This window comes from Magallana gigas, chromosome 1 (genome assembly GCF_963853765.1).
Source record: "Magallana gigas chromosome 1, xbMagGiga1.1, whole genome shotgun sequence".
NCBI lineage: Eukaryota > Metazoa > Mollusca > Bivalvia > Ostreida > Ostreidae > Magallana > Magallana gigas.
Genome location: NC_088853.1, coordinates 14125239 through 14144397, shown reverse-complemented (window position 1 = coordinate 14144397; position 19159 = coordinate 14125239). Strand labels below are relative to the sequence as shown.

At 35.2% G+C, this 19159-nt stretch overlaps 1 protein-coding gene across 1 annotated transcript; it reads right to left on the bottom strand.

The window, feature by feature from the left end:
* Positions 1-927: 927 nt before the first annotated feature.
* LOC105324621 (sarcoplasmic calcium-binding proteins II, V, VI, and VII) lies at positions 928-11848 on the bottom strand. The gene is made up of 6 exons (XM_066083607.1): positions 11638-11848; positions 7575-7627; positions 4980-5085; positions 4536-4664; positions 2424-2536; positions 928-1175 (listed from the first exon to the last, which is right to left on the bottom strand). Exons 1-6 carry the CDS (start codon positions 11693-11695, stop codon positions 933-935), a joined length of 702 nt encoding a protein of 233 aa, XP_065939679.1. The 5' UTR covers positions 11696-11848; the 3' UTR covers positions 928-932.
* Between the last annotated feature and the right edge of the window lie 7311 nt (positions 11849-19159).

The following is a 19159-nucleotide window of genomic DNA, read 5'->3' as shown; positions in this document are numbered from 1 at the left end:
CGCAAATCAGCAGCAGTAGATGCAGAATGAGGAGATATTTTTATTAATAAACGATGTTATGGGCCGTTTTGGTTGAATCAGCAGTAAGCTAATAAATCGAGTGACCGATCGGACGGCGGAGATGATCGCAGAAAAATGTTACCGCTGAGTTATAAGCGAAAATTCACGGCGATGTGACAGTTTTAAAAAAATCCAAGATGGCGGGGATGGGTACCTTGTGTATTATTAGGTAAGCGGTGTATTATTTTTATTATGAGAAAAATATATGACGTCAGGTGCCTGTGGAGCAGACTGGTGGCAAAAAAATAGACAAAACGCATACAATTTTGATATTAAAACATTATTTAAAAAAAGAATTAATAACAAGATAAAAATCAATACTCGAGCTTCAATTAATTTAAACATCAGTCTGTAAATTGCAATACTTAAAAAGAATAGAACCAATTAATCAAAGATAATATATTTCTTATATAAACGTATTTCTTTTAAACCGCTAGTTTTATTTTAACCACTCATTTGCTTCGATATATTAAATCGAAATAACCCTAGTGTCCTTATTCCCATCAGAATATTTAATTAAACAAAATGGAAATACAAGTAACAGAGTAAACCAGACCAAATAATATGTAAATTAATTTTGTTTAATAGGTGTACAATGATACTGACCATAAAAAAAATGAAAAAAAAAGTAAGCCTGTCAACATTCATTGTTAGTTCACAAACCTTCATAACAATTAAAACATAGCAAAACAATTTGAAAAAACAAACAAGTACATTAACAAAATGCAGATGATATGGAGCTTACAAAAAGGAATACTAGTAGATTGACACTTTTTGTAGAGAAAAAAAAAGCATACCTGAAAAATAATGAGCAAATTTGTAACCTCTTTTTTTTTTATTTTTTATCTTTTTTTCGGGGGGAGGGGATATTCTTACACTTTCTTTAACCTTAGCCTGACGGCTTCCGTTGACCCACGACGACCTTTCTTCTCGACGTTGATCTTGATTTCCTCTTCGTCGTCGTCAGTTCCCCGGATGAGCTTGAATTTGGTGTGATGGGGACTATGCTCGAAACAGCCGAAGATAAACCTACCCGGCCCGTACGGAGTTTTCCCCAACAGGAAGTTGGCAAAGATCTGCTCATAACCAGCCAGATCCAGTGGGTACCTGCCGTACTGTAGCACACAATACAACATACAGAGACAGAAATACATGTACAACTTACCAAAACATACATGTACAATATTATACATATAAAACGTGTGTATCACTATTTGCGTTATTTTATTATGGTGAAACATATTATTAAAATGCACCAATCGCAACTTTTGGGGTTTTTTTTTCAACAAGCAAAAAAAAAAAGAAGCAAACAAATAAACAAACTCAAGGTGTTTTCAGCTCTAACGGAAAGAACCAAAAGGTTGCGATTGCATCGGTTGATTTGGAAGGACTTGTATGAATCGTTGTTAAGAATTCAAGGCAATTCGTAAAAGTAAAAAACTATCCCAAAAATTGGTCAGTATCTGAAGCAGCGTGTGTTCAATGTCAGTCTTCGCTCTATTCGACTACAGATAATGAGATTCAGAAAATTTTTTAATCAAACGGAGACGGTTGCTGCAGATCATTATATAAACTTTGAATCATTGTCTCATCATAGGTTTACTTTAGTCATAACAAAAAAAAAAATGAGAGCGCAAATATTGACTTACAATTGCTCTGATATCACTTAGTAGTGTCGAACTGATTCACGTTTAATAAGTTGAATAACTGTGTATATAGTTTATTTCCGTTGGTGAATTCTAGAGTTATCGGACTTCGTATTAAATCCTCGTTTAATTGAATGTATAATGCAACTTACAGCCGCATTTACGACCATTTTCTCAATATTCATACTTAAAAATTTACATTTTGTAGCTATCTGACCAAAACTTAACACCCCATCCCCACATACACACTCCTTTTATTTTTTTTTTAAGCAAAAGAAAAGAATTTAAGTATGTAAACTACTGGAATGTTCATGTATATATATATACATTATCATAAATTTCATAAAAAGTTTTGTGAAACATGTATTCTTTTTTCTTCAACTTTTCAGTTTTAGATGAATTAAGCGAGACAGTTCATCGTTTAAAATAATGCAAAAAATAATCAAAATAGAAGCAGTAAATTTTCTCTAAAATTTAGACATTCCGTATAATAAAATAAAAAGAGCCTGTTTGGTAGGGTAACAGTTGAAACTGACATCCCTCGAAAAACATTGTCAACCTTCGCTTCGCGTCGTTTAACAATGGTTTTCTAGAGGGTCTCATTTTCAACTGCTACCCCCCCCCCCCCCCAACAGGCACTATTTATATAATGATATCTACGCCGATGATCTGTTATGGTATGGTATAATATATATTTAGTTATATAGTAATACGTACGTCTGTCATGGTATCGTGGGCGGTTTTGGCCACTACTTTAGCCTCCTGACTCTCCAGTTTAACGAATTTTGTGTAGAAATCCGCTAGCTCATCCTCTCTTATAATACCATCCTCTGGGGAGAAAAATAAACAGTTAACGTAGCACTTAGTCATCCATACCGGCCCACCCTCACTATCACTGGTTCTTTTCTACGATCATTGCCCCTGGCGTCGGAACCTTGGGGGGGGGGGTCAACATTCGCGATATGTGTCGCCCCTCCCACTTTCAATTTGCTTTCGACGCCACTGTTGCCAACTTTTTCTAAGATTATTATCGTCCCTATATATGAACACAATCTAAATAATCTAATAATATGTATCTACCATCTCTATAAATGGTCCATGTAATTTAAGAATCTATTACCAACCTATCAAGCAATATTTCGAAAGGAATCATCACCTATCGAGCTTCCTAAATTTGGACCTTTTTATATCATATCATCTCTACTAATAATCCTATTGTATTTACTACAAACCTTTTGTTTTATTATTATTCTAGTGGTTTAATTGATAATCCTACTCTAGGAATTTGTTTATCAACCTAATCTCTCTATGGGTATTCATATTATAGGATTTCCCACCAGACCACATGCTAGGACTATGCTAGGACTTATGAACCTAATTTAAACCTCTCTCGACATCCCTATTCTAGGATGCCCTACCAACCTACTATTTCTCTTAATGATCCTTCAAATAGATTTATTACCAACCTTGCAGATCTTTGACGATTATTTTTTTACAATTATTACACCATCCTACTTTCTCTATCAAGGATTTCTCACAAACCTACCATTTCTATTGATGTTTCTCTAATGGTATCTAATATTAACCTAGACGGTCATGTCCTTGGATTATTATCAATCTATAAGCAATATAAATTATCCTTCCTACAAACCTCCATGTACCCTCTTTATCATTGGTCCAATAAGTCCAATCCACACTTTGCAAAAGTTATTCCCCTTTGCGGGGTCAACCGAAAGGTCAAAAGGGAAAAAACAACTTTTTCCTTCTTTATGCAACCAAATATGTGGGCGTCCTGTGAAGAAATCTCTTGGAATTTAGTTTATTCCTTCGATGTGTGGGTTGCCCCACCTTAAAGCAATCAAAATTCACAGAGGAACCTGATTTCTAATGTCAAATGACAAAGTTACTACCCTCTAAACTACAAAGGCTACTGTGAGAAATATATGGGTTTTTCCCCAAAGATGGCGGCCAAGGGACATAACTTTTGTAAAGTGTGGATTGGTCTATTCTAATATTTAATACAGAACTACCATCTCCTTTAGCCATTATCCCATTCTAGGATTCCTTACAAACCTTCCGTTTCTATCGATGATCCTGTTCTGAGATTTTTTTATTAACCTAACCCCTCTATCGATAATTCTATTTTAGTATTTGTTACCAATCTACAGTCTCTATCAGTGAACCTAGCTATTCTACGATTTTTTGTCAACCTACCGTGTCTATCGATGATCCTATTTTGGGATTCATTGTCAACCTACTGTCTTTATCGATGATCCTATTCTAGGATTTATTGTCAACCTACTGTGTCTATCGCTGATCCTATTCTAGGATTTATTGTCAACCTAACGTCTCGATCGATTGTCATATTCTAGGCTTTTTTGTAAACATGCCGTGTCTATTGATGATCCTATTCTAGGATTCGTTGTCAACCTACTGACTTTATCTATGATCCTTTTCTAGGATTTATTGTCAAACTAACGTTTCTATAGATTATCCTTATTTAGGATTTATTGTCAATCTACCGTATTTTATCGATGATCTTATTCTAGGATTCATAGTCAACCAACTGTCTTTATCGATGATTCTATTCTAGGATTTATTATCAACCTACTATGTCTATCGCTGATCCTATTCTAGGATTTATTGCAACCTAACTTCTATATAAATGATCCCATTCTAGGATTTATTATCACCCTAACGTCTATATGGATCATCCTATTCTAGAAGGTAATAACAGCCCAATTTTTTTTTGGATGATACTAATCTGGGATTTGTTACAAATCAATCACCTTTTTCAGTGATCCTTCAAAGAATGTCTCATTAACCTACCGTCTCTATCGATGATCCTGAATAAGGACTTTGGTAGGAGTCTAAGCCACACAGGAAAGTTCTGCATCCCCATACTCCCATGAATCAACTTTGACCACAGTTTCAGCCAATCATCAAGGTCCACTCTATCTACAAAGAATCAACATTTCTAATAAGGAGTACGAAAGAGGAAAACAACAACAAAATATTTGCATTCTGACTTTAACGATCTGTGTAAGTCTTCACGTACTAAGTATATAATTTAGTCAATCGAGCTTACGAAGACGTCATTATAATAAGAAAAGGCATGAAGATTATGTTAGAACGTAACATATGATAAGTTTACTAGTATATTACAACACCCCTATGTTTTAATATATACTAGTGTACCTGTATATAGGGATACCTGATCATCAAATCCTCGTCTGTAGTTCTACATATTCAAAATTCATAAAAATTACATACTGTGTTCTGTTTTCTCCATCAAAATCTCGAAGAAAGCCTCGTGCACGCCAAACATCTCGTTGTAGGCGGGGGAGTTGGTACTCCATTGGGTGTAGTCCACAATTCTCTATGTAATAAAAAATTATAATCATGACATAAACACATTAAAACATCGCTATAACGAAGCGCCAGGAACGGACGAATTCGATTTGTTATAAAGTTATATTCGTTATATTTAAACTGTTTATGATAGACAAGTAAAAAAAAATCGCGGATAAAGTGACTTCGCTCAATTCTGTTGACTTTCTTTTATGACGTCAAAATGATCATTGCACGTCCTTATCGCTTCTCGGTTAGATTATTGAAAACAGGAAAACTCGGTAATTTTTACAATTCTGAACGATGTGCCTTTTTAAAATGTAAATACATGTAATAAATAGCAATATTATAAAGTTCACCGGGATATGACCTTGGTTGGAACGTGATCATATTTTCTGAGAAGCCCCTCGGGTTTCATATGATTTGATCACGTGATCAACCAAATTAATATTCCGGTGAACTTTTTAACTTGCTGTTTAATTTTCTTAAATAAACATCACTAAAAACAACCAACACTATATTAAACTGCATAATGACAATGCGGTGTTTTTATTTTATGTAAGTTGATTTATTGTGAAACAAGTGTGAATGGCCTTGAGCTACTCTGATGTATAACTTATCCTAGGTCTGTGTTTCAAGCGTAGAAGAATGACATTTTTATTATGATCCAGGTATTTTAACATTCATGAATACTAGTCATTTTCTTTTATTATTTTTTTTTCTTTTTGACTTTTATTTATGGGGGGGGGGGGGCTTGTTATATTTTCTAGTTTGCTTTTTGGTGGGTTTTTTTTTTTTTTTTATAATTTTGTTTTATCTGCAATGGTAATTATCAGCATTCTTCTATATAAGTTACACACGAAACATCGGGGTTTTTATTAAGAAGGAGCCGGGGGTATAAGAAATCATGTCGAACACAAAAAAACACAAAAAAATATTTTCCCCAAAATCTTAATCCGTGGATAGGGGACAAATATAAACATCTAAAACTTAAATTATTATGGTTAATTTCGTTAATTTTCATATATTTTTATCTACACTTTAAAAAAAGGGGGGGGGGGGGCTACTCCTCTCCCAGTCCTCCTTCATATGAATTGTCTGATCGGATGTGACGTGTCTAATCGATTTTGATTATCCAATAAACTTAAAACTTAAAACCATGTGACAATACTGTTAACGAACTTTTATATATTTCCGATGATTTTTTGTGTGTTCTATTAATCACTTATTCCAGGTCAGTAATTAACTTGTTTTCGCAACAAAGTCTAAATTAAACAAGTATGTATATATAATACACGTGTACCTTTAGGGAGGTTGGGTAGTCAACAAATTGAACCCCAGAGGCGTGTTCATCAGACCGAGTGCTCGCGAGAGCTGGCGGGTGCCCGCGAATGCTTCGATCCTCTGCTGGACACCCCTCTGATCTAGATACAGTTTTTCAGTAAAGCCATTATCTTCCGTGAATCTCTATACACAGCTCTCGATTTTCTGAATCTGATGCATGTTTAGTTGTTTTCCACGAAGAATGAACTTTACTCTTTGCGCATGTGCATGTACACTGTACTTCCTAAAGAAGTTCTTTCATAAATATCGCCATGTGACGGCATGAATGTTTGCGTCTCAACTTTAACATCAACATAAAATTAGTGCCCCTAAGCACTATAAACATATTATTTAAAAAATTCACATGCAGCTATAATTGTTGCATACTAAAATTAGAAATGCACATAGCGTACAGTACACCCAAATACAAATGTAGTTATATTTGTCGTATGCCTCATGTGGAATCAACTGAATCGACCGAAATCGATCATAAAACCTTAGTTGCATGCATGGTATCAGCACTTTATACTGTAGATTAATGGAAGTATATCTATGGAAGCAGACTGAAGGCCGAACAATGCCTTCTGGGGACAGGCGAACTTAAACCGTACATTGACTCCCTGTCCGCAATGTCAACTCTTGGTTAGGATCAAAGTCATACACATGATACAGAGCAACCCAATCCGATCACCTCGACCTTTTTCCTCGCAAATTTTTCTGCTAGCGTGCGAGGGAAAAGGGCGAGATGATCCGATTGATTCTGTAATGTGGTCAAACCTTTTAAATACTAACAAGATGTCCTCTTAACCGGAGAGATCTGACCTAGTTTCAGCTATATATCAAACAATTAACAATGACCAGTTTAGACCATGTCAACAAATTGGTTTTTCTCTGGCTGCGATATTGTTAAAGTTCAAGTTTTGTATGAATTGAATATTTTATTGTGTTGAAACAGTATTTTGTCTGTTTGTGATTAAACATTGCTGTTACGTCGTACATTTTGTATTACAGACAAGAATATACGTTTAACAGTCAGATAGTTTAAAAGTGTTAGATATCAGTTTGACCTTAGACATTCAAAATCAGAATATCTCGTGTTTAAAATCAACAATTGAAGAAAAAATAAAGGTGTCTGATGAAAATCAACCAGAAATATGCTCAAACCAACGAACGAGTTTATTATTGTAGTATTACCTTCATAAAGCCGTGCAAATCGTCGTGTTCGATAAAACTGTCGCCATTGGAATCTAAAAAAGAAAAGAAAATACATTGCATTCATTAAGTTTCCCTTTCAGAAATAACAACAATTATATAAGGATTTTAACTTATATGTAGTATTGGGAAGAGCTTTTTTAAATTAAACTAGACTTTGACCCGTGCACGCACGGGTTGACATTGCATATGATAACTGGCATTTACAAAAAAGATACATCGAAACACCGTATATTATTGCATGACATTTGCATAACCAAACTTGAAGCCTACAATAATGTTTAGGCCATTAATTTCACTACACTCTGCTGAGTTGGAATAATCTAACTGTGTCTCGGGAAAGGCCTTCACCACAGTTAAAATGCCTCCCATATTCCCGTAATGTAGCAGAAAATTGCAGAATCGCTCCAAAACGATTTTGGAGAAAACAGAGACAAAGATAACATTTTATTTATGTCTCTGGAGAAAATTAATAAAGTTGCATTGAAAATAACAGTCAAATTGTTCACAACAAACCATGTTGAAGCTGTAAATACCTTTCTTTAAAAAGTTTAATTCTATAATTGCAGAATTTAACATATTTCAACAACGTTTTTTACACACCATGTTGACATTCGAAACTCTCGGGATTTTTTTAATAAATGCACTGTGTAAGAGTTATCTCCCGTATTTTCTTTGATGAACAGAAAAATTTCCAATGAAAATTAACACACATTTGTTTTATCGTTTCCAAGTTTACCTATGCAAATGTGATACTGGGGTAGTATTGTGGAAACATAAAATAAAGAGCCTCCCGTGGTTTAGTGTGAATGTAATGCGCATTCGCAAGATTGTAAAATCCAAAAAATTCAGATGATTTCCGGAATTTTTTGAGGAATTTTCGTTGATTATTAATTAACGAAGCTTGATTGAGAAAAAATAAAAACAAATTGGTAATCTTCAAGTACCAATGATGTTTAAAATATATAAAACAAAAGACAGTACTCTTCCGATTTATCGGTATCAAAGCTTAAAAATTCGAGTCTATTATTTTAATATAGTAGTATAGAGTTAGATACTAAGAATGTTCTCTTTTTTTCTGTCGATGCGCATGTGCAGATCATTCTTCTTCCCGTCAGACACCATCTGGTGTAATGTCGATCCCGGGGTGTAGTCAAAGGAATAAAAAAATTTTGCTGGGGAAGGGGGAGGCCTATTTTCCATATTAATACATTTGAATTTCCCAAGGGGTCCCCCCACCACCCCCACACCCTTAGATCGTGCAGGAATACCTACATATAGTGGCGTAACGCAATATTTAGTTAAATCATAGAATTTTGAACAAGATTTTTATAGTCAGATATTATAAATGTTAGTATACAATCTAACAATATAGGAAGAGTGATTACCGGGACGTTGATGTTTAATAAACACACATTGATATTTAAATGTTGTCATACCACCTCAAAAAACACAATCAAGTTACTTGCTGAGAATAACACTGTTGCATGTTGCATTAATTTTGTAAAAGTATGATCCAATTAAAGTGGTTAGTGTCTGAGCACGTTGTAGCTTGGTGCATAACCTGATTACGCATATCTTTCTTGCTCTAGCTTGCATGTTTGACAACAGGCTGTTTAAAGCAAGTTTCTTGGGCTTCAGTTCATGTATTTCGCTTTTCCTTTCTTGCTGATTGTTTTGGGGGCACATGCACCAGTTTACCTTGAAGTATAATAATAACACACAAAAACAATGAACAATGAAAACAATGAAAATCTGCTTATGTTTGAGAGGCACGGGGTGCATGTCAAAATTCGAGATTTCGCATCAATTGACCAGTTCATACCAATTCGCAACTATATTAGTTCCGCTTGACTGGTTGATTACAAATCTCCTTTTCGGTCTAAAAGTAGTATGTAGTGAAATACTGGTTATGTTGACAAAGGTTATTGAGGATTACGTAATGCTGTATCTAATTTTTGTAAATCAAGACAGATGATAAAGTTAAATCAAATTTACATATATGATGTATAGTGTAGAAACTTTAGATATAACTGGATGATAAATCGAGTCGCAGTAGCATATAATTCAAGGTGTTATATTTGCATTTCCATTGTTCTTTCCCACTGTAAGCCCATACGGAGGAGCTGCAATTATTTCTCTATAATCGCAATTGCTCTGTCAGAATACTATGACGTCATAAAGGTGTAAGTTGCTATTCATAACGCCATGTTCACTAAATAATCGTTGTTTATTACTTATATTTGCATTTTACCACTCGCAAATACCCTGTATTAGCCTAGAACTTGACATTTAGCTATTACATCAAATGTAAACATTCAGACTGTAATGTATCTTTTTAATTCACATAGATTTGTTAACAGAATCAATGATATATAACAGTAATTCCTTTAAAATGTTATCAAAAACATGTTTTAATATTACCGGTACATGTAAATACGTCAATTTTAATGGAGTTGGAGAAAACACATGATGTATCGTATAGTGGTTTAAATCTATAACGTCATGGAAAAGTATATATAACGTTACACCTTTATGACGTCATAGTATACTGACAGAGCAATTGCGATTATAGAGATATAATTGCAGCTCCTCCGTATGGGCTTACAGTGGGAAAGAACAATGGAAATGCAAATATAACGCCATGTTCACTAAATAACGTTGTTTATTTCTTAAATGGAATCAACATCACCAGATCACGTGAGCTCCATGCATGTGCATAGTCACTTGAGGACAGCACCCCATAACCCCATCCCCATCCCAACCCCAACCGATTAAGACTTCCAGAGTAATTGAATGTCTCTCACTATACAGAAATTTCTTCAAAATCGACTACTATCTCACACATTTATACACGTAATACAGATCGGGAGGTATGGCTGAATTTTCTTATATTTTCCGTTATTCTTGATTTTTTTGTTACGCGTCTATAGAAATCAAGAAAATGGGGTGGCTATCTTCAAGCACCTGTATGCGTAGCTGCAGGTCTGTAGCTCCCGGTCTGAATAAATTCGTCCATCCGAATTTTTCAGACCGGGAGCTACAGACCTGCAGCTACTATATGCGGTACTCTTATTCTAGCGAAATTCGTCGAGATTGCAGTAAAAAAAAAATTGTCGAACGTCTTCAAAATGTTTCCATGGTTTCAGTCCCGCCGAATCTCGCTGACATTAATGGTACACGAGCACTTGTACGTACGTTTGAAATTGGATATACAGAGTGCGGAGAAGCATCTAGAATGGACGTTGATCTAAATGAAATTCATCCATGACGTCATTTTAAATGACTTTTTACGGTTGACTGCATATGGTAAAGTACTTAAACTATTTCACTGACGTCGAAGGAGTACTTAATGAATAAAACTTGTTGTATTATGTGCAAAAAGAATAAAAGCGTATTGCAAATGAACGATCTTCCTTTTCATTTGTTTGAGATGCAAGCTTTGGGTTTTTCTCCTTTTACGGGGGAAGGGGGATAAAGTACATGTAGCCAGCCCTTCGACTGTTTTATGCATTAATGTGCATGCCTGTTGTATATTTGACCGTTGATTTCGAATCATAAACGTTGTAAAATTAAGTGCAAACGAATGACCGGTCATACATCTTTTTACATATATACATATACACTGCAGGTTAACCGACCGGTAAGCAGTTGGCCATCTAGATACTTTGTTTACGTCCAGTGAAAACTGGCCAGCGGCACAAGGTTGTGTTCCGTGACCTAGATTGCCTGTCTGTTTTGTCAACAACTGACCCTCGTGAATGTGGGAGGGAGGGGGGGTATTCGAAATTAACAAAACGGGAAAAATTTCTGCACGCTATTCATTGTGAGCTTGCATTGATAATCTGCAGTGAATTTGAACACCAGGTCAAATAAATCTATTTTCATGCATTTCCTTTATTCAACCCTTTTTACGTCGTAGAAAAAAAATGTTTATATAAATTTCCGCGAAGTTGTCTAATCAAATTTATTAACGGTAATGTAAACAAAATTTGTGACCGATGATCAATTAATTTCAAACAATAACAACAACGTGTCAACTCACCGAAAAAGTTGAAAAAATATTCCAGTTTCTCCTTCTGGAAGGGTGCAAGAAGTACCATGGTGGAAGATGCACAGACAACAAGCACACAGAACCTAAAATCCCAGGGTAGAGTTATAGGACCGAACTACGTGTAACCTGTGTATGTGTGTGGTCGGAGCGAGACCCTAAGACTTTTCACAATCACACCGGCCGCTCGATAGCGAGTGAGTGTAGCGTGTGTTGTTTATTTTCAAGCGATTGTACGACAGTCTGTCAGCGGATTAATTTGATGAATTGTCGGTTTATCTGGTTGTTGGCAGATAAAACAGAAAGTGGTTTGTTTCCCTTCATTCACCGACTTGACTCTAAAATATACATATCTTAAATCTTTTATTTAAATTGAATTGTTCTTCTCATGTCCTTTCTTCCTTATTTCTTCGATCGTTCCTTCCTTCTTGTCATTCTTTCTCCCTGTCATTTTTCTTCCTGTCATTTTATCTTTCTTTCTGTCTTTCTTTCTTTCGTCGTTGTTGTTGTTAAATTCCCATAGTATTTCTACTCTTTACCTTGATCAAGGGACTTCATTGTCAACAAATTATATAGTTATATACCCATCAGATATAAATGTAATACATGTATATGCAACAGACGGACCAAAATACGATTTAAGATCAAACTTTCTTTTTTTTAACTTTTTCCTGCATTACATTGGTCTGTGTCCCATTTTTATGTTTGACCAAAATTATAATATTTAAAGTCAAGTCACAATTTAAGCAAGATATTGGAGGTAACTTGGAAATCATTATTGTTAACAATGCTCAAATCTTTTTATGTTTTTGTTTACAAAAAAGTAAAGTGTAAAAAAATAGTATTTCTTTGTCAAATGACAGGTTACAAACAAGATAGTTCATAATGATGCTATCAACAAAAGAAATAAAAAACGCTTTATTAAAACCTCCACCAATACATATTTAAAACACTAACCAAGACTCTAACTTTGTTTACAAACCCCAATATTAAGGTCTTCCGTTTTCAACGGAAGACCTTCTTGTTATTGCTTAGTTTCTTTTTCCCTATTATTATTGCACCCCTGAATTTGCTTTCAAATTTCTATACAGTTGGTTATACATGTATGTAATAAGATCAGCCCCATATACACATTATGGTAAATAGAGCTTGGTTTCTCAAATGCACGATGCTTTATCGATATTATCGACATCGTGATGTTGGTCGATAAGCTCAATATCGTGTTAATTCTGTTAGTGTTAGCATGATGCAGACCATTATATGTGCTTCTTATCCTGTTTACATCGTTAATATCGACTCAACATCATAACTGTATCGTTCGTTTCGCTTCCTGTTCACACCAACTTCTTTGACAAAATCATTTTTTTTCTTTACAATTATACACGATATCTAAGACTTGAGCTAGGAATGACGATCATAACTCACATTATATTGTGTACTATATCTATATTGTCGATATATCGCAAAAATATTGATTAATGAGCTATGACATAAATTCGATACATATCTTACATATAATAACATTCATTTGCTGACATCGTGACAGATGGAGTGTAACGATTCATAACTAGATATTGTTCCAAAATTGTCGACATCGCAATGTCGATCGACAATTTTGACTTAGAAGTGATAACGAGTCATAGTATTTTAACTTGATATTGTATCAACATTGTCGATATATATTACGATGTCAACTATAAATAGTAAGTAAGTAATTTATTTATTTATAGTGACATGTGTATATATTTCCAAGTGTAATATCAACAAAGTCAGTATAGATTTAACACCCGGCCCGTCGGGCCTACATGCCACTTTAAACACATTATGCATTAAAAAAGGAAATAAGCGGTAAACAAAGATATGATTGAAAATATACATGTATAAGTATAAAGCTTTTCTTAGAACACTTGAGTTTGCACCTCTTGTTTTGATTTAACAGTTTATATAATACAGTATACATGTATGTTTATTTTCTGAACAATAAAGATTGTCTACGTGTAATTATAAAAGAATGATATAAGTATTTGGCAACCTGCCGAGGATAATTTGAAATAAGAACAATTAGTGCATCTGTATCTTACAATTCTAGTTATATAAAGGACAATGTAATGAAAAGTGAATTTCGTTTTGTACACCATATTTACAACAAAAATTACAAATTCGCTCCTCAACGGGTTCACCGTGGTATCTACCCGTCTCAAATTTACTGGTAAAATCCCACATCTAAACTGAGCTAAAATTGATCGCAAATAATTAGGCATATCTAAAACTACATTATTTTCTCTACTAAAACTGTTTTAAAAAGTGCGTAAGTATACGTAGTTTTGGAATATTGAGCCGAAAATGGATTCATAAACCTCTTGAAGCACTTATCTGTCCATCATGATCTGAACCCAACCCTCTCAATCCTTACCCACGATATACGTCATTCGATAGAGTTTGGGGAAGGGTCTTTATTGGAAAAGGATGGAGTATAACCCCCTCCTTGGAGAAATTTCCCAGGATCGCGGTTTTTGGAGAAATGGTTGTTCTTTTTGGACAAGGTCGTTTCGTTGGTTGCACATGTAAAGAATAGTAGGTCAATCACTGTTAGATCTTTATCGGAAGGAATGTCATCTGTTAATTTTAAAATGAAGAAATAGGCCTCTTTGTAACGTACGTTCATTGATAAGAGCGTGTAGCTCATATATACAGATATGTGTGTCAATCAGAGAGAGAGAGAGAGAAAAAAAAAGAGAGAGAGAGAGAGACAGACAGACAGACAGAGAGACAGAGACAGACAGACAGAGACAGACAGACAGACCCAGACAGACAGACAGACGGACAGACAGACAAAGAGAGCCAGACAGACAGACGGAGAGAGAGAGAGAAGAGAAAGATGTATCTATAGATATGAATAAGACGAATGTTTAGTTTTTGTGTAATAAATCAACTAAATTAATAGAATTTCAATAAATAAACTTTTTATTCACCTTTTTCAAATATTTGTTTATGTAACGATTACATTTTGTACGGTCTGGTCTTTATTGTATAAAAAGACATTACGTCCGATTATATTCCTTTAGTGTCAGCGTAATTGGTTCAGGAGACCCTATAACCCTATAACCCCAACCCCCCCCCCCCCAACCCTCACCTATTCACTAATTTTGGAAACGGGTCTAATTTTTTCTTTTTTAAACCAGCTGTTCTCCGCCATAAGTGTTTTAGGAGTCTAAATATCATATTACTACTAGTAAAAAGTTTTTATTGGTATAAATCAGATTTAAAACAAACGCATCCCCACCCTTTTGGACTAAGTTAGGATTTGATGGGATTTGTCTGACCCCCCCCCCCCCCCCCCCTCCACCTCTTAACACAAAACGATGCAATTATGCTTATATATACATAATCATATACTGACATGTCCATGATTGGTGTCACAGTGAAATAGACAAACGCGTAAAAAAAATAAAGTAGGTCAAAATTATGTCATCATTTCTTCTCTCCCCTACCGAGTTTAACTCCTTTTTTGCAAATGTATCTATTTCGTAAATGTCCGATATCATATGCTATGTCAACCCGTGCACGCACGGGTCAAAGTCTAGTAAGGAATAAAAGATCAAGGAAAATCATATAAAATTGAAGAACGTCTCGTGTGTCCTTAAGATATAATATTATTACAGCTTATATATACTTTACGGAAGCTGGTAGACCTGTGCCAATTTAGAAAAAACAATACTTATCGTTCACCATATTTATTCGGTCGACGCCAAATACGTTTCGAGCATAAAATAAATATCTTTCAGCCTCTGTGTTAGTCTCGTTCAACCAGAAGCTCGGCTGTTTCCGAAAATCCTCGACACTGCTAGTCGGAGATTTCAATTTCGGAGACACCAGACGCTCGGCTGTTCCCGTAAATCTCCGACGCTGCTTGTCGGAGGTTTCAAGTACGGAGACCGCCGAGCGTCTGGTTGACCGGAACTACCAATACGTACGATCCTTTCCCAACTTGAGCTTTGTGGACTGCGGACAGTGGGTCAGCGAGACGATGCCAAATTGAGTCGGTTATCGATTAATTTGAGCTTGTTGAGGGCTATTGCAAAGGTCGGGAATTTTGGTGAAATTTCCTTTGAACAATTTACCTGATAATTGATTTTTTTCTCTTAGAGCATGGTGAGATTCTATTCTTATTCTAATTTACACTTAAAGGTCGGAGTGACGGTCATGTATCCAAAATGTCAAATACATGTACTTTGTATTTAATCATCATTCTACATTGCATGTCACTGCGTAGATCCACCTACGCAGTTAACCAAACTAGCTATTCCCCTTGATTGGGTCATTTAATTTCAGCCTCTTTTCTATTCAGCGTGGTGAACATTTTCGGTCTTTTGGGTCGGAAGCAAATTGAAAGTGCGGGGGGGGGGGGGGGCTAGACTAATCCTCAGAAATATTGACAAGCAAAAAAAAAAAACCTATTTTCCAAAATCATGAAAATCCTAATCCGTGGGGGATGGGGGTATACCTATAGTTCCAACAAAAATAATTCTTACTTACCAAAAACAGTTTTTTTCCCAAATCATGTAATTCCTAATCCGTACTGGGGGCGGGGGGGGGGGGGGGGGGGGGCGCCAGTATGCCTATGACTCCAACTTCTCAATATTTCAATCTTTTCAAGGTAAATTTAGGAACAATTATGTTTCCTGCGAGAAAAAGGTGGGGGGGGGGGGGGCTGAACCCTCTGTGATGCTATGTGCCTAATGGTTTGGTCTAACTTTGCAAAAAAAGGTGGGGGGGGGGGGCTAAACCCCCTTAGCCTCCCCCCACCCCCTCCCAGTTCCGACGCCTATGCAAAATCATGTAATTAAAGATTTTTTTCTGAGATCAATATTTACGCATATGTTTCATACTATGAAGGTTATTTGAAAAAATGTAAGGCCGATTTTACGTACGCAAGATAAAATCAAGGTATAAATTTTAAAAAAAAAACATGAGTATATTTTGAATTTTTGTTTTGGCCACCTGCACTTGACGTTTATATGAGACGGTGTAACTTTGTTATCGTAAATGAGTTGTTTTTTTTCACCGGATAAAGCGGATAACTAGAACACCCATTCTCCTTTCGGAATAAATTGGGAGGCTTAATTTTCTTTTGCTTGACAATGTCTATGCCCCCACCCCTAAAGCACTCACTTTGAAAATAAATACAATGTGTCTGGATAATTATTCATTTTTGTGTAAAAATTGATATGAATAATGGCCTGAGGCCTCTACACACTGGCTAGAAAAAAAACACAGGAATCGTTGGTTCGGTTCCTCTTTAAGCTATACTCATCGTTCCTCTTCCACAGCGATTTAAAAAACAAGAGGCCCTATAAATGCTTTGACGGTCAGCTAAATCCTAATCCGAGATCCTGCTGACTGTTACCCCTGTTTTTTTTAATTTGATGCTTGCAAAAATCAATTAAACACTTGCACTCGGATTCTTTATATTTGTATTAAACTGGATAGCCTGTTTTTGATTCCCAAAGGCTGTCGCTAGCTGATAATGAGTTAAGAACCATTTTACTCAGGTAAGCGACGTGACCCCGGGGCCTCTCTTTTACACAAGTAATCACGAGTTATCTCTCTTTCTCCAAAAATTTATTAAAGAAGAAAAACATCTGGCAGAATTTGAATGTTTAAACAGAACTTATAAATGTAAATTAAATAGAGTGTATGTATACAGCTGTAACAAGCATTATTTTAATCTATTGTGATTGAATTGGTGAAATTAAAACTTTAATAGCGAGCGAGGGCACCAGAGAGAGAGAGAGAGAGAGAGAGAGAGAGAGAGAGAGAGAGAGAGAGAGAGTATATGTGAAAGTGAATTTTAAAACATCAGAAGAGGATTGGTTTCAAGAGAGGATGCTTCGTAAAAAAAAAAAATAATAACAATCGCTATATCATATTGCACGTTTCAAATTGCGTGTTAAAGTGTTTGAGACATGTGACGTTAAATGTGTCCAAAACATCAAGACTTTGTTCTTGGATGCAGTCCACTGTTCAAGACGTCTTTCACTGTAATGAAAATGTCTTTATAAAGCATGTATACATGTTGTACTTATTGATCTTGATCAGTAGGTTATGGATGTTTATAGTTACCAGTAATGGTAACTTGGCAAATCATTTCTTCATAGATATTTCGATTTGGGTTTTTTTGTTGTTTTTGTTTTTTTTGTTTGTTTCTGTTTGATTTTTGGATTTTTTTAAATATAATAAACTATCTGTTCTATATAATTTTACCAGTGACTGAATCAACTGTGCCTTGCGTGATTCCACGTGATATTCGCCACGTGAAAGAATGAATGAATGAGTTGGAAAAATATATCGTGATTTACACCTGAATTGAACTCTATGGTGACGTAAAAAGAGGAATAACTCCTCAATAGATTATCAATCATTATTCTCTGTATGATTGGGGCGAATATATTTCTTAATATCATTATTTATACATACATCTACACCACAGTATAGCGGTTTAATTTTAGTTTATGGTAGATACCAATAATGAACATGCTGATGCAGATATTTCCAGGTCACTTTCCATTGGCGGATCAAGAGGGGGTTCCGGGGGTCGGAACCCCCCCCCCCCCCCCTTTCTCTGGGACATATGAATTTTTTTGAAAACGTTTAATGCCTATTTAAAGGCAATTTTTCCCATTTATAATAGAAATACTGTAATTATCTCAAATAAATGCTTTTAAAATTGCTTATTTAAAGAACTCCGTATTGTTTTGTTTCCATGAATCGAAAATTCTGTTACAAAAATACCGTGTAAGGGGTTAGCCATTATGAAAATGCAGAACTTTTAAAAACTTTTCTAAATATAATCGCATCTGTACTAGTGCCGGATGATGTTAGCGCACTCATTACAGAGGTCACATCAAGTTCCCTGGGACGACAATTGCTTTTACCATTGTATTACACACGTACCATCTTTTCAGCAGATAAATTATCCTCATTTTTTGTCATATCCTATCATTTAGACCTTTATTTAAGAAGGCAATCGATAGAAATCGAAATTGACAAATTGTCAGAATTTAAAAACATCAACGACATAAAAAATATCCAAAATATCCATTTCTGTAATAGTTTGTCGCAATTAGTCTGAGTTATTTTTTTTATTAAATACAGTTGTATACGCACTGAAAACGTTCAAAAAGTCCTTGTTTATTGACAAATTGCTGGATCCGCCTCTGCTTTCAATGTAAGACCCATTTTGTGACCGTACGGTTACTGAAAATGTAGGTGGGGCGAAATTGAAATACATGCATGTAGGTGTTGTTAACGTTGAATGACCAATGTCCGTCTAGGTGTTAAATGATATACCCAATGAAATAAACAGAACACAAAAGATATAGAAATTCAGTTACATTAAAACTTATAATAAAAATATTAATTTAGATAAAGCTAAATGCATTTAAATAATTTTGATTAATGCATCCGTTTGAGAAAAAAATTACGGTTATCATGAATTTATACCCCCCCCCCCCCA